General features: G+C 47.3%; 1 protein-coding gene across 1 annotated transcript in view; it reads left to right on the top strand.

Annotated features, from left to right (window-relative positions):
• Window positions 1-2643: 2643 nt before the first annotated feature.
• Window positions 2644-13138, top strand: part of NR5A2 (nuclear receptor subfamily 5 group A member 2) — a 77961-nt gene continuing 67466 nt past the window's right edge. The window contains exons 1-4 of the mRNA XM_039386285.1: window positions 2644-3067; window positions 5486-5604; window positions 6889-7030; window positions 9734-10380. Of these exons, the coding sequence (XP_039242219.1) occupies window positions 2986-3067; window positions 5486-5604; window positions 6889-7030; window positions 9734-10380 (990 nt within the window). The 5' untranslated portion in view covers window positions 2644-2985. The remainder of the gene's footprint in view (window positions 3068-5485; window positions 5605-6888; window positions 7031-9733; window positions 10381-13138) is intronic.

Raw genomic sequence — 13138 nt, 5'->3', positions numbered from 1 at the left:
TCATTTTTAATATGTACTGCCCTAAACTGTTACTTCGGAGAAATGTGGATGTGTAATAACCACTCCAAAGTATTTTCATCCATAGCGACAGCTCGCAGAGTGACTTTGCGATGTACAGATTGAAATCTCTCCAAACTCTTCCCTGGCGGAATCACATTAAGTCCACGAGTAGGAGCGAAAAGCCCGGGGACCAGTGCTAGGGCCATATCCTCGGGGGAGTGTTGTACGGGGAGAGCCGACCCGGCCCGGGCCACCCGCCGGCGGAGGCACTTGGCCGCGCTGCCCGCGGGGGCCGCAGCCCGCCTGGCCCCGGCTGCGCTCGGGCTGTTTTCGCCTGCCCTGTCCGGACGCGGGGTTTCCTTCCCCTGCTTTTCCCCGAACAGGGATGCCTTCCCCGGAGCAGCGGTAACGAGAGTGGCATCACGGAGAGCTCCGTCGGGGTGTCGCCAAGCGGCGTGACCCACCCGGCGGTGAGCGGTAGGGAGGGGACCGGCTTGCCCGGTGGAGCTCAGCGGGCTGCAGGACCCAGGTCCGTGGGTGTCCTGACGGTCTGCTGTAAATGCGTCCGGAGCTGTGCTCTGACAGCACTTCTCCTGCGGGGAAGGGCTGCGAGGAGGGGTCGCTCCTCTGCGAGCCGCCCCCGTAGCGCTCCGGCCGCCCGTCGGGCCCAGGCGGCCCGGCTGCAGGCTCGGAAGGCCGGAGGGCCGCGGCCTCGCCGCGCCGCGGAGACCCCCGACCCGCAGCCCTCAGGGCGGGTGCCGGGGGAGCGGAGCGGAGCCGCCGCTGTGCTCTGGACGCCGCGTGTTGAGCCGCCCGGGCTCAGCGCTGGGCGATACTACACGAGAGGGGTTGTTTGCAACTAATGTATCTGGGAACAATTTCCCAGGGGCCGAAACAGAGTCTCAGCCTGAGTTACTTCTGCCTAGAAACGGGGGCATTCCCTCGAGAGGGTTTTCAGCCGCCCCGTCCTAGCCATCCAGCTGTTTTCTCACGCAGCTCGCCATCCTGCTGTCCTAAAACTTATTCGCAGACGACCTGCTAAACTGTGAAATTATAACTTGAGGTATAAGGTGTTGATATAGTTCACCCGCTCGAACTCCCGCCCGAAGGGGAATGGGGAAAGGTGAGAATGGAAGGAGCCCGAGAGGTCTGAGCCTCTCTGCGTGCTGGGCTCTACTCCGCTGATGCTGGTGTTGGGTTGGCTCGAGATTTGCGCTGAACTAGCAAAGGTGTCCCGGCTACTGGATGCAAAAAGTTGAGCGCAGCCGAGTCTGCTCTCTGCATGTGGTGCGCTTGACTCACTGCGGGTTCACCCTGCGATCACCACCACTAAGTTACAACAACGACCAGTTTTCACCATCTCTCTCCCAGTCGATGGGAAATGCCATACTCTGCGCTAGAGACAGTTCCGCGCCCCACTTCCCATCGGAAGCAATTTTCACCGCCAAATATTTTCAGCTCTTAATATACACAACGGAGATTAAAGTGCCAGAGGAGCACGGGCAGCCGAGCGCTCGGATGGGGAGCCCGGATGCTTTCCAAGGTGCAAATATCGCTCATCCCACACCACCAAACCTATGCGCCGCAGTGGGAACTGCGCGGAGCCTCCCGGACCCTCCCGGCGAAGGAGGGGCAGGAAGGGCAACGGGGGAGGGCAGAGCTCCGGCTCGACTCGCCGGGCGGTCTGCACCCCGCCGCCCCCGGGGCTCCCCCGCGCCGCGCCGCGGGGCCGCCCGGCTCTCGACGCTGAAGCACCAGCGTGCGAGAAACGAGTTCTTTGGGACAACTTGGAAAGCAGTGCCACTTGCTGCACTGTGAGCCGGGGAAGGGAGCGATGGCTCTGCCAGGGCACTGGCTTTTGGCAAACGATGCTACTGGCACTGACAGATTTCGCAAGAAGCTTAGGGGAGGGAGACCGAAAAAGCCTAAATAGGTGCAGCGAGCTCCAACGCGGCTCCTGCTCGCTTGTGTCAGACCCTAGGGCTGCGCCGGCTGCAACGTGGCCGCAGGGGTTGGGGGTTCCACTGTGTACCCCCGCCCGCCCCGAGAGAAGGCGAGGGCCGGGGTGTCTTCAGCCGCCGCTGGCCGGGCGAGGGCATTGCCCTGCCGGCCCCAAGGGAGCTAGAGCGTGGCTGCCCGCCGGCACGGCCGCGGAAGGGAGAGTAGGCGTAGCCCCAGCCCGGCGGGGCTGGTGACCCGTCGGGCTCCGCTGGGGCGAGGAGGGGCGGCAGCAGCCCAGTTCCTCACGCCGCAGCCCCGTTTAACCAGCGGGGGTGACTGCGCTGGGCCAGCGTGTGTGCGGTGCGTGTGTGTGCGCGGGGGGTGTTGCTCATCCCGCCTCTGCCTTATTGGCTGCAAGGGCGGTGTCGGGGCCCCCCTTCGCCGGAGACCCCGCACTCTGCAGCCCCCAGGCTCCGGGAGCGCCTCCCCGCGGGGCCGGGGCCGGAGGTCCCGACTCGGCACCTCCGCACTTGTACCGGGGGGAAGCGGGGGAGGAGGAGGAGGAGGAGGGAGGAAGGGAGGAGGGGGACGGGGGTGGGAACCCTGTCCAGCAGCACCAGCGGCGGCAGAACGCTCCTGTGCACTGTGCCGCTCCGCATGGATCGGGGCGCCGAGCCGCCGCCGTGCTGAGCCCCGGGTGGAGCTGCTGCCGGCTCCCGGGGTTCCTCCTTCCTCCACGGCACCCCTCGGTCTTCCTCCTCCTCCTCTCTTCTCCGCCCCCCACCGCCTGCAGCCCGACTACCGCTCCGTGGCTCCGCTAGCCGCGGGCACCCGGCGGCGCTTCCCGGCGGCCGGGGCGCTCGGTGCTCCCGCTCCAGCTGGGCAAGGGCTGGCGTGGAGCACAGGGAGGGAAGAGGAGGAAGAGGGGGAAGAGGCAGCGGCCGCCGAGCGCCCCTTGCTCCAGCTAAATTTGTGCTGCCGTGTCCAGGTGCTGTTGTCGCGGACGGACACGGAGCTCCCAGACCGGCCCGCAGCCGCCTTGTCATGCTGCCCAAAGTGGAAACGGAGGCTCTGGGACTCGCCCGGTCGAATGGGGAACAGGGGCAGATGCCGGAAAACATGCAAGGTAAGGGGGGAGAGGCATGGCGCTCCCCCTCCGCGCACGCTCGGGTTTCCCTCGGCAAAGCCCTCCTTCGTCCTGCCAAAAAAGTTTGTGGCTGTTGCTTGCGAGCTCCCCCCGCCGCCGCCCGCTCCGCGCCTCCCAGAGCCCCTGCCTTCGCGGGCCAACTTGCAGGGTTGCTCGAGCGGGCAATGGGTGTCGGGGCACCGGGTGCCGGGGCACCAGGGCCGAGGCGACGGAAAGGCCCTGGTCAGAAGGTGCAACCGCGGCCGGGGAACCGTCAAGCACCTGGCCGGTCGCAGCCTTCCCTGGCGTGCAGACGCACCGTCGCACACTGCCTCGCCCTGCTGCAGATGCGGGGGATCTCGGTCTAATTCCCAGTCCGCGCCAAACTGCCTCGGAGTTTATGGCAGGCGGAGTTAGGCGGGGAAGTCCTGCCGAGCACTCCGTGTGCCACACACCGTCCCAAACGGGACCCGAGGGCTCTGTCCCGCGGGTGCGGCGCTCGCAGGTACCGCGCAGGTGGCAGCGGCGGTGTCGCGAAACTTCGCAGTAGAAAGCCCCGATGCCGCGGAGGATTTGCGCCCTTGCGGGGTACTCAGGAAGGCAGAGGGATGCCCGAGGTGGGATGGTGCTGGAAATGTCTCTGGGGGTTGGCGGGACGGGGCTGTTCCCAGTGCCCTGCTCCGGCTCGGAGCGCTGCGCGGAGGGAGACGGCGCAGATCCCGCCGAGGGTCGGCTCCGTGCCTTGGAGCTGGCACCCCGGGATGCGGTCAGTGGCCACCCAGCCCTGTGCGCCTCTCCTGGGGCCCCAACTCCCGTCCTGCCTGCTCTTTCGAAATTATCCCCTCTCCTCCCGGGAGCCTGCTGTGAAGTAAGGGCGGGATGGGCCGGGGACCTGGAGGTGCTGGAGGCGACCTGCCCAGCCCTTTCCTCACCCAAGGAGGAGGCTCCGTGCAAGGGCACGGCGCTTGGAAAACCCCTGCTTTCCCATTTGTTTTTTCCTACGAGGAGGGGAACTTCGCCCCAGCGCCGTACCCTGGAGCCGAGACCGCAGGAGCAGAGGGGAGGGCCGGGCCCTCCTTCTCCTCCGCCTGCGGCCGCCCCGTGTCCGCCCCACGCCGCTGGCAGGCGGCGATCCCTGGCCGTGTCGAGGTCGCTCAGGAAAGGTTTCTCCGGCAGCGTGCTAGCGGGATAATGTCCCCGCGCTCCCCGGTAGCTCCCCCGAGCGCTGGGGCGCAGCTTTTTGCTTTGGCGACCGGGCGCTTCAGGCGGAGTCTGAGCGCTCCAGTGCCCCCGACCTGTGGCAGCCGCAGGGTTAAAGACAAAAAGGCGACATCCTAAGCAGTGCGGCGGCGATGCCCACCGCCTCTCGCCTTGCTCAGGAGCCTTCCGCTACCACGATGCTTGCCGACCAGGTCGGGGGCTTAGCAGCAGGGAAGGGAAAGGAAACCGGCCCCACATCGAGTGGAAGGGTTTCATTTTGGGAATAACCTGAGCGGCTGACCGGGGCTCCTTGTGGGGGAGCTCGGCTCGAGTGACCGCGCTTCACTCCGCATGTTTTAGCCCCCCGTCCTCTCCTGACGCCTCCTCCCCGCCTTTTCCCCGAGCGGCAGAAACTTCAGGCGGCCCCCGCGCGCAGCTTTCACGCCCAGCCCCCGGCAGCGGGGGATGCTGGGTCTGCGGGCCGGGCAGACCTGAGCGCATCCCCCGAGGACGGCGGTCCCGGTGCGCTGTCTCTGCCGACCCGCGGACGGCTAAAAAGCGTCTCTCCCGTGTCTCTGCGGACCCGCGGGCTGTGACAGCCGGGGCTGCGGGCACGCAGCGCCCATCCAGCGGCGCGGGCAGGGGGCGAGGGCGAGGGGGCGGTCACCCCGAGACGACGGGTTTGGGAGGCGCGGAGCCGGTTTTAAGCTGGTTTTGCAAGCAGCTAACTTGGATTTCACGCGGTGCAAAAGTGCTCGATCCGTGAGATACAGATTTTGTCTAGGTAAATATTTGCAGGCTGATGTTGAAAGAAAACTTTAAAGGAAACGAATTGCTTTAAATATGCAAGTGACAGTCTTTTCTTTCTGCTTTTTTAAACGTTGCCCTTGATAATTCTTGGATTTAAATTAATTCTTTCAGTTTGTGATTCCATAAAGTAAGCACTAGGCTAAAGGCACTCTATAAATATAAATATCTAAACATAAAACTTAGAAGTTGATGGTTCTTGCTATACTTCTTAAGTACCATGCAGATTTGATGATGATGAAAAGCTGCATGTCTCCATGTAAGTTGTTTTTAAAAATAAAACGTTTTGTCCCTCTATTTTCAATAGTGTGCTTGTTTTAAGTGAGCTTTCTCTCTAGGTGAGAACAGTTGAAAAAAATTTAAGTTAGTAACATAAATTCTAATTGAATGTGCTATTTCTCCTTTCCCCAGTGTCTCAGTTTAAAATGGTGAATTACTCTTATGATGAAGACCTTGAGGAACTATGTCCAGTCTGTGGAGACAAAGTGTCTGGGTACCATTATGGACTTCTCACCTGTGAAAGCTGCAAGGTTCTCTACTTATTACTCCATACAAACACAAGTATAGCAAAAAATGTTTCAAATATAAGCAGAAAAAAGATAATTAAAGAAAACAGATGTGTAATAATTTGGGTTGTTCCTGATATGTTTCTTATTACATTCACATAAAAAATTTAACCACCAAAAAGCTTTAGGATTTAGAAGTCTCTTTGAGAGAGATATCTGCACAAATGGAAACAACTTTGACTGATTTGCATTGTAGTTTTGTCATTGCTTTTAAGTATTTTGCTGTTGTCATGTAGTTCTAGAAGAACTTTCATTCCTAACTGTCCTAAATATTGGTTTTAGTTGATTTATATCCATTCAAAGTATTTCTTTTCCTGGAGAATAAAGTAAGAAAATTATCCTCAATACAGATCAGCTTTGCAAAATCTAATGCAGCTTTCTTAAGATTTTTCTTTCATCCTTCAATATTCCATTGTACATTTCTGTGACTATAATGACGATGCACTTTATTCACGCAAACTAGAACTGTCAGAGCTTACTTGACACACAAAGTCAAGTAACTAATTATTTGGTTAGATCATTCATTAATTTTGAAAATAAAATATTATTAAATGCAATTTATCATATGGAAAGATGAATATATCTGCACTGTTTTATTATACTATAAGGTTTACATAATTATGATTTTATGATGTCATATTTTTAGTGTAAAATTTTTAAAATATTTTACAGTTATTTAAGTAGTGCACTGTAAAGGAAACTCCTTTGCCAGAACAATGCAATTTAACATTTAGTTGCATGGAAAAATTAACTTAGTCCATTATATTTTCACTAAAAAATAATCAATGAGTATTGATTATTATCAATAATAATCAATCAAGCACTTATTATGACTCTAGCATGCTCCACTGGGATGTACAGTAGCCAGAGGTATTCTGTACCTCTGTTATCTTTGCAACAGTGTCCCTACTTATTTCATGCAAAACTACTTTAAAAGAAAGACTTTAATAATTCTGCTATGATTAAAGAACACAAAAGGAACTGGTCAGTGTCACTATTTCTGCCACCACTGTCAGAGGCACAGAAGGCTACACCCTTACCAATCTCTGACATAAGCCTATAAAACATAGCACTAAGACAAGAAAACCTCCTCTGGAGTCTGGGTTCAGATCACTCATTTAAAATAAACTCTAACTTTGTAAGTGCTTGAGTGGCATCTGAAAATTATGTTACAATGATTTCCATAAAATAAAATGCTGAAATACAATATTCAAGCAAAACAGGCTAATTTTTGTATCTATCATACAGGGATTCTTTAAGCGAACAGTCCAGAATAACAAAAGGTACACATGTATAGAAAATCAGAATTGCCAGATTGACAAAACACAGCGAAAACGATGCCCTTACTGTCGATTTCAAAAATGTCTAAGTGTCGGAATGAAATTGGAAGGTAAGAGCTACAGTCTTGCTGATATCTTCAACTATGCTATTAAATTATAGGATTAGATGTTGCTACATTCTATTTTATATTTCAAAAGTTACATATTTATGTTTTTGAAATTATAATAAAAGATTACTGTGCATGCTCAGTGAAATTGTTGCTTTATAAAAAATCTAGTGAGTGAATGGTATATCACTAGGAACCATAGTCCGTTTTTTCATATACATTTCATATAGTTTGATATTTCAGGAGTTTAAAGTCTGTGAATTAATGGAACTAGATACAATACTTTTGCAGCTTTTTAAAAAGACTTGTTTTAAATTAAACATAAAATACATAAGAAGTGTCCAGATTATAAAAAAAATTATTTGTTACTATGGAGAGTGATCTGATTTTATTTGTATTTTATCTAGGGTTGATGGGGGTTTTAACATACATTCTTCTGACAATAAGGCAGAAAACAAAGAAACAGATAAAATAAGGGTTTTTCTCACACCAACTTGCCTTTGAGATTAAGGAACCAAATAATCTCTAAAGTTGTGTCCTATATTTTTGTAATGCTACACCTGCGAGGCTATTGCAATTGAAAGAGTATAAGGCATTTTGAAGTACACTTTTTGACTTCATTTCACTTTCTCATCTACAGAGAATAATGAAAAGTGTACAATACCCTTTGAGGTAACCGAATGCAAAAATGTCGACTTGAATTTGTGAATCATACATAGTTCATTCTAACTTTGATATATAAAATATTGAAATTCAGATTTCACAGCAGATGACATTTTTCCTTGACCAAGGACAAGCTCCTACATTCCTTATTGTTACAACTGTACTGAAATGACATTCACCGTAGATGCTTAACCAGGAAAAATCAGGCCAAAGGAGGGAAACCATAAACCACGAAGGGAAACATAAAGGAAAAGACCCAGTCACCTGACTCTGGCAAAGGAAAGCTGTTGATATAACTGAAGATAAACAGAAAAATCAGCCTCCTGCAGTTTAATTGATTCAATACTGTTCTAATTGCCCACAAGACTGAGCAAGCACTGACACAGTGCACTAAACATCCTGAATCACTGCATGTGCTTCCAAATTCAAATAGTACAATAATAGGACGTGTTAAATCCTTTTGTAATTGTTAACATTAAGGATAAGGATAAAATACATTTATCTACTCCTACTTTTAACTCCTGTCCCTTGCTGACAGTGATACAAGACCAAAATTTGTCTTCTGTGATTGCACGCAGAATTTAAGTAGGAGTTATACAAAAGCACTTGCTAATCCAATTTGCTCACAGTTTTTAATTGCAGAGTAATTAGGAGGATACTGTGTATACAGATTTAAAATAAATTACATTTACCAGTGATATCATTAATTTCTTGCATTTTGTTCAAAGTCAACCGCAATTTTAGAAGCATCATTTTTACTACAAATTCAAGCAAAGTGCCTGTGCTTTTAAAGATACTGTAGAAAATGTACTTTAGCTTCCTTATCCACATCCATGCAACTTCTTTTTCCTTGTTTAGAAAATTGGAAAAACACATGCTTCCATAATAGTAAATACTTGTGACATTTACATGTGTATTTCCCTGATAGTCATAAATATATATAGCCTTAAAAGTCTAGTTCATAAACAACCATAGACCAAAAAAAAAAAAAATCATTAAACGTTAAAGTCCTTATGATAAGGTACAGTATTATGCGTATCTAGCATTCATAATAAATTTTTAATGTCTTACTAATCCCTAAGATAAAAAGCTCAAGAACTTAACCTCCAGCAATCTCAGCAGTCTCAACATGTCACCAGGCTGTCAAAGGTTCCTCTTTCAATCTAATTGCTGTTGGGTAAGGTGGGCTTGGTGAAAGCTCCTCACTCACTAGTCCAGTACATATATACCATGGTGACAGACGCTGCTGTGGCAGAGACCACCAGTATGACTCCCAAGGCAGCTGTTGAGTAGGATTTGTTTTAATTATTTCTAATTCCAGAGATATTGTAGACCAGAACGGTGTCAATAGTTTCTGTTTCACTTCCATCTTCCACGTGGAAGGCAGCAAGCTGACAGCTTTCTCTCTGCACATTTCAACTGCAGCTAAACATTTCAGTAGAGCTGTTCAGCAAACTAGAAATGTCGAAGTTTCACACCAACCTGAACAGAATCATCAGAAGGAAATATTTCCTTTTTGCCAAGAGAAATGTATTCCCCTTCATGACTACTGAACGTTTCACAATTTACATTTCAGATGTTTTGCTGCGGTGGAAGGCAGTAATGGAATGATTGTAATGAGACAATGTGGTCTGCTGGATACGTCTCAGACAAATTCTGGACATCACCCCTTGTTTCTTAATGACATAGTAGCTTGACATAAAACCAAATTACATTGAGATTTCCACATGATCCCATAGCAGGTGTGAAATTCCTGTAGCCATCCATTGTGTTTGTCCCTGTGTCCTAATCAATGTACAGAGAAGTTCTCCTGTGTTAGTAATATATGCATGTGACATTTAAGTTACTAGAAAAAAGTGACACTTGTTAAGTCAAAATGAATCTTTTCCTTTAGGAATAAAAGCGCAACTTTGAGTTTGTGGGGAAAAGAAAAGAAAAGAGGAGTTATATTTTTACATTTCTGCTCTCTCCTAGTGTATGTTTCACTAGAGAGTGTCTATTCCAAGATTTAATTATGATTTACTTCCTCCTTTCCCCTGGCAGCTGTGCGAGCTGACCGAATGCGTGGCGGTCGAAACAAGTTTGGACCAATGTACAAGAGAGACAGGGCACTGAAGCAGCAGAAGAAAGCTCTTATCCGAGCAAACGGACTTAAACTGGAAGCCATGACTCAGGTGATCCAAGCAATGCCAACTGACCTGACAATATCCTCTGCAATCCAGAACATCCATTCAGCCTCCAAAGGCCTACCTCTGAACCATACTGCCTTGCCTCCCACAGACTATGACAGAAGTCCCTTTGTAACCTCTCCAATTAGTATGACAATGCCACCCCACGGCAGTTTGCAAGGCTACCAAACCTATGGCCATTTTCCAAGCCGTGCTATCAAGTCCGAGTACCCTGACCCTTACACTAGTTCACCAGAGTCAATAATGGGCTACTCATACATGGATGGTTATCAAACAAGCTCACCAGCAAGTATTCCACATCTGATATTGGAACTCCTGAAATGTGAGCCAGATGAGCCGCAAGTCCAAGCTAAAATCATGGCATATCTGCAGCAAGAGCAAGCCAACAGAAGCAAACATGAGAAGCTCAACACATTTGGACTTATGTGTAAAATGGCTGATCAAACCCTCTTCTCCATTGTTGAGTGGGCTAGGAGTAGCATCTTTTTTAGAGAACTTAAGGTAGGTAACAGTCTTATATTATCTTTCAGTCAAGAAAATACTATTTCTTACAATGTTGTACTTCAAGCAGGAAACCATGGTTTACATTTTCTCCCCCCGAGCATCTCATTCTTTATTTATTTGGCTTGAAGTAGTCAGACTATTACAAGGAGAAACTTGAAGTTGTCTTCCACCTGAGCCTGTAATTAGCTGTAGCAAAGAGATTCAATATTCAGTTCGGCTTTTCTGTATTTTCGTATTTATTATAACTACTGTTAACATCCATAGGGCCTTGCATAAATTTTACGCCTTCCCCGTCAGCATCACTCATTGTCTGGCTTGTATTCAGAGTTGTAAGCACACCTGTTACACCATTCCACATTCATTTATGTAATTATCTCATTACCTTATTTAACATAGGGGGGAACACCGTTTCTGTCTATCTCTGTTCACACTTTATGTAACTCCATATTTGGAATATTCACTTTCTCAATGAGATACTATTTTATGCACTCCCATGTGTCTAATTAACCATGAAGGCTGAATCCTAAGCAAGATATACACACAGCAGAAAGCAAGGAGGAAGAAGATACCTTAAGGACTCCTTTTGGTTCTCATCACCACGAGTACATGGGGGATTCCTTTAGTCTAGGCTGCTACAATGACCTTTCAGGTCCTAATTTTGTTGGAGCACCCAGTAAACCCTCATGCACAGCTTTCTGGTGGCCAGAAATTGCTCCATTTACATTTCTCATAACTGTAAAAGCAGTTAGGTGATCTGTTGTAGTCAGGTCTGAAATTTTAAGCCAGAAATCTGAGATCAGACAATAGATATGAGCTACAGTTTTTAACGACTTTATTGATACAGAAATTAGCTCTGGCAAGAATAATCTTCTGTCTCAAAAAAACCCTCAAGATGATGAACTCAACTCACATCTGAATTTCCTTATTATGTTGCCAGTTACCTATCTCTGTCTACTAGAGAGATGTTTTTGCCACAAGTATTTGCTGCTGAAATCTGTAAAGCTTTGTGACCACCTATAATTTCTGACTGCTGTCAAAATAATTCAGTATCCAAATACAATAATTAGTGTAGAACTTCACTGAGAACTGAATCTACATGAACCAAGAGCACAAAAGCACCCTGTTAAAAAGCTGCAATCAGAAAGCTTGCCACAACATTTCTGTCATAACCATAATGACATGGACACATGAAATAAAGCTTGTTTACATGAAAGATAACCTGTATATGTTGCATATACAACTCCAGTTGCATATACAACTTCCCTCCATTTTTTTGTGGGAATGGTTGCAGGAATCATTGAAAACTCAGTCTATATAAGGAGAAAGAACGGGGGAAGTTTACTCAGAAAGAAAAACCAAAATGCATTAAAGAGAGGAAAAGGCTGTCACATATTTGCTATCTAAGCTGTATGCATTTTTATAGTAAGCTATAAGCCATGCTACCCATTTTAATAATTTAAAAATTGAAATTGCGAACATCTTATTTTTCCAATAGACCACGTTCTAAATATCTGAGACCAGATCTTTCTATCCATACCTGGGGAGTACTTTAGTCTAGAGTAACAATGTTAAAGATCACTGAATCTTGCATATACCTTTCAGTGTAAAAAATTTTAAGTTACAATCTACCCTAAATTCCATTTATGATTAAAGTGAGAACATGAAAAGATAGTCAAGCAATATTTTTTTTTATGGTTCCATAGGTTAATCTAGAGGCAGATTTTATAAGTATTCAACGTGATATACTGGGAATAGTTTTAGAGAGGCTCCTCACCTCCAAACTCAGCCTGGACGATATTCTTTAACCAACATATGTTCACTGGTATGGACACAAAAGAGGCAGAAATTTGTTTCATGTAAATGCTTACCAACTTCTTGCTCTGGATGTCTGTATACACTACCACGTACATACAGATTTCTGGAAATACATATATTCTAAGTTGCTACGTAGAGCCTTTGGCTAGTGAACTGACTTTCACACATTTGTAGAAAGCATTAGTTTCATCTTAGTGTTTGTACCCTTTACACCTTAGAAGCTTAGAAGTACAACAGTTTCATACCTTCTGGCATATCCAGATGAATTTTTTTAACTGGACAAGATCCACAGAATTGCACAGCATTCCAGAAGAAGAGCAACTCACTTGGAAATCCATCCACATCCAAAATTTAGGGACCAGATTATACACAATGCTAAGAACTTAGGGCTTTTCAATTTCTAAAAAGAGAGGTGCTTAAAACACGTTTAGATCAGACCCTACATTTTTAACAGTACTGGGTAACACTATCTGTCTTTTCAGTTGTGAGTACAAGATCAGTATTAAACAAAGGGTTTCAAACCTTTCCTGAAGGCAGCTCTCTTCTGTGCATCCATGGTTTCAGGTCCTTTTGATCAAGATAGCAAAAGCAGCTATTTCAGATTGCTCCACAGAACATGAACATTTACCCTGTGGGAGAGGGTAAAAAAATTAAAAACCACCTAAGAATATGACAGATTTTAAGTGCAGAAGGAAGGGGAGGCAATTGTGATAAAGTTGCAACTAGATTTTCAGCACAGCTTTGTTTCCTACCTGTACACAGAAGTATGTATTTGCTCAGAAAGCTATTTTATTATTATTCCTACCTGTCTAAACTTAACAACTGAATATTAAGATGTCTTTCAGACAAGTCAGGTCCATTAGCAGATCTCTGGGACTAAAATTTTAAATTACTCAAATAATTAAGCAGTATAAATGTGGCTTGTATGAAATTCATCTTG

This window comes from Pipra filicauda, unplaced genomic scaffold (assembly GCF_003945595.2).
Source record: "Pipra filicauda isolate LSUMZ 115617 unplaced genomic scaffold, ASM394559v2 scaffold478_size463431_pilon, whole genome shotgun sequence".
Lineage (NCBI taxonomy): Eukaryota > Metazoa > Chordata > Aves > Passeriformes > Pipridae > Pipra > Pipra filicauda.
The sequence above is the reverse complement of the archived record's forward strand: the minus strand, read 5'-3'. Positions and strand labels throughout refer to the sequence as shown.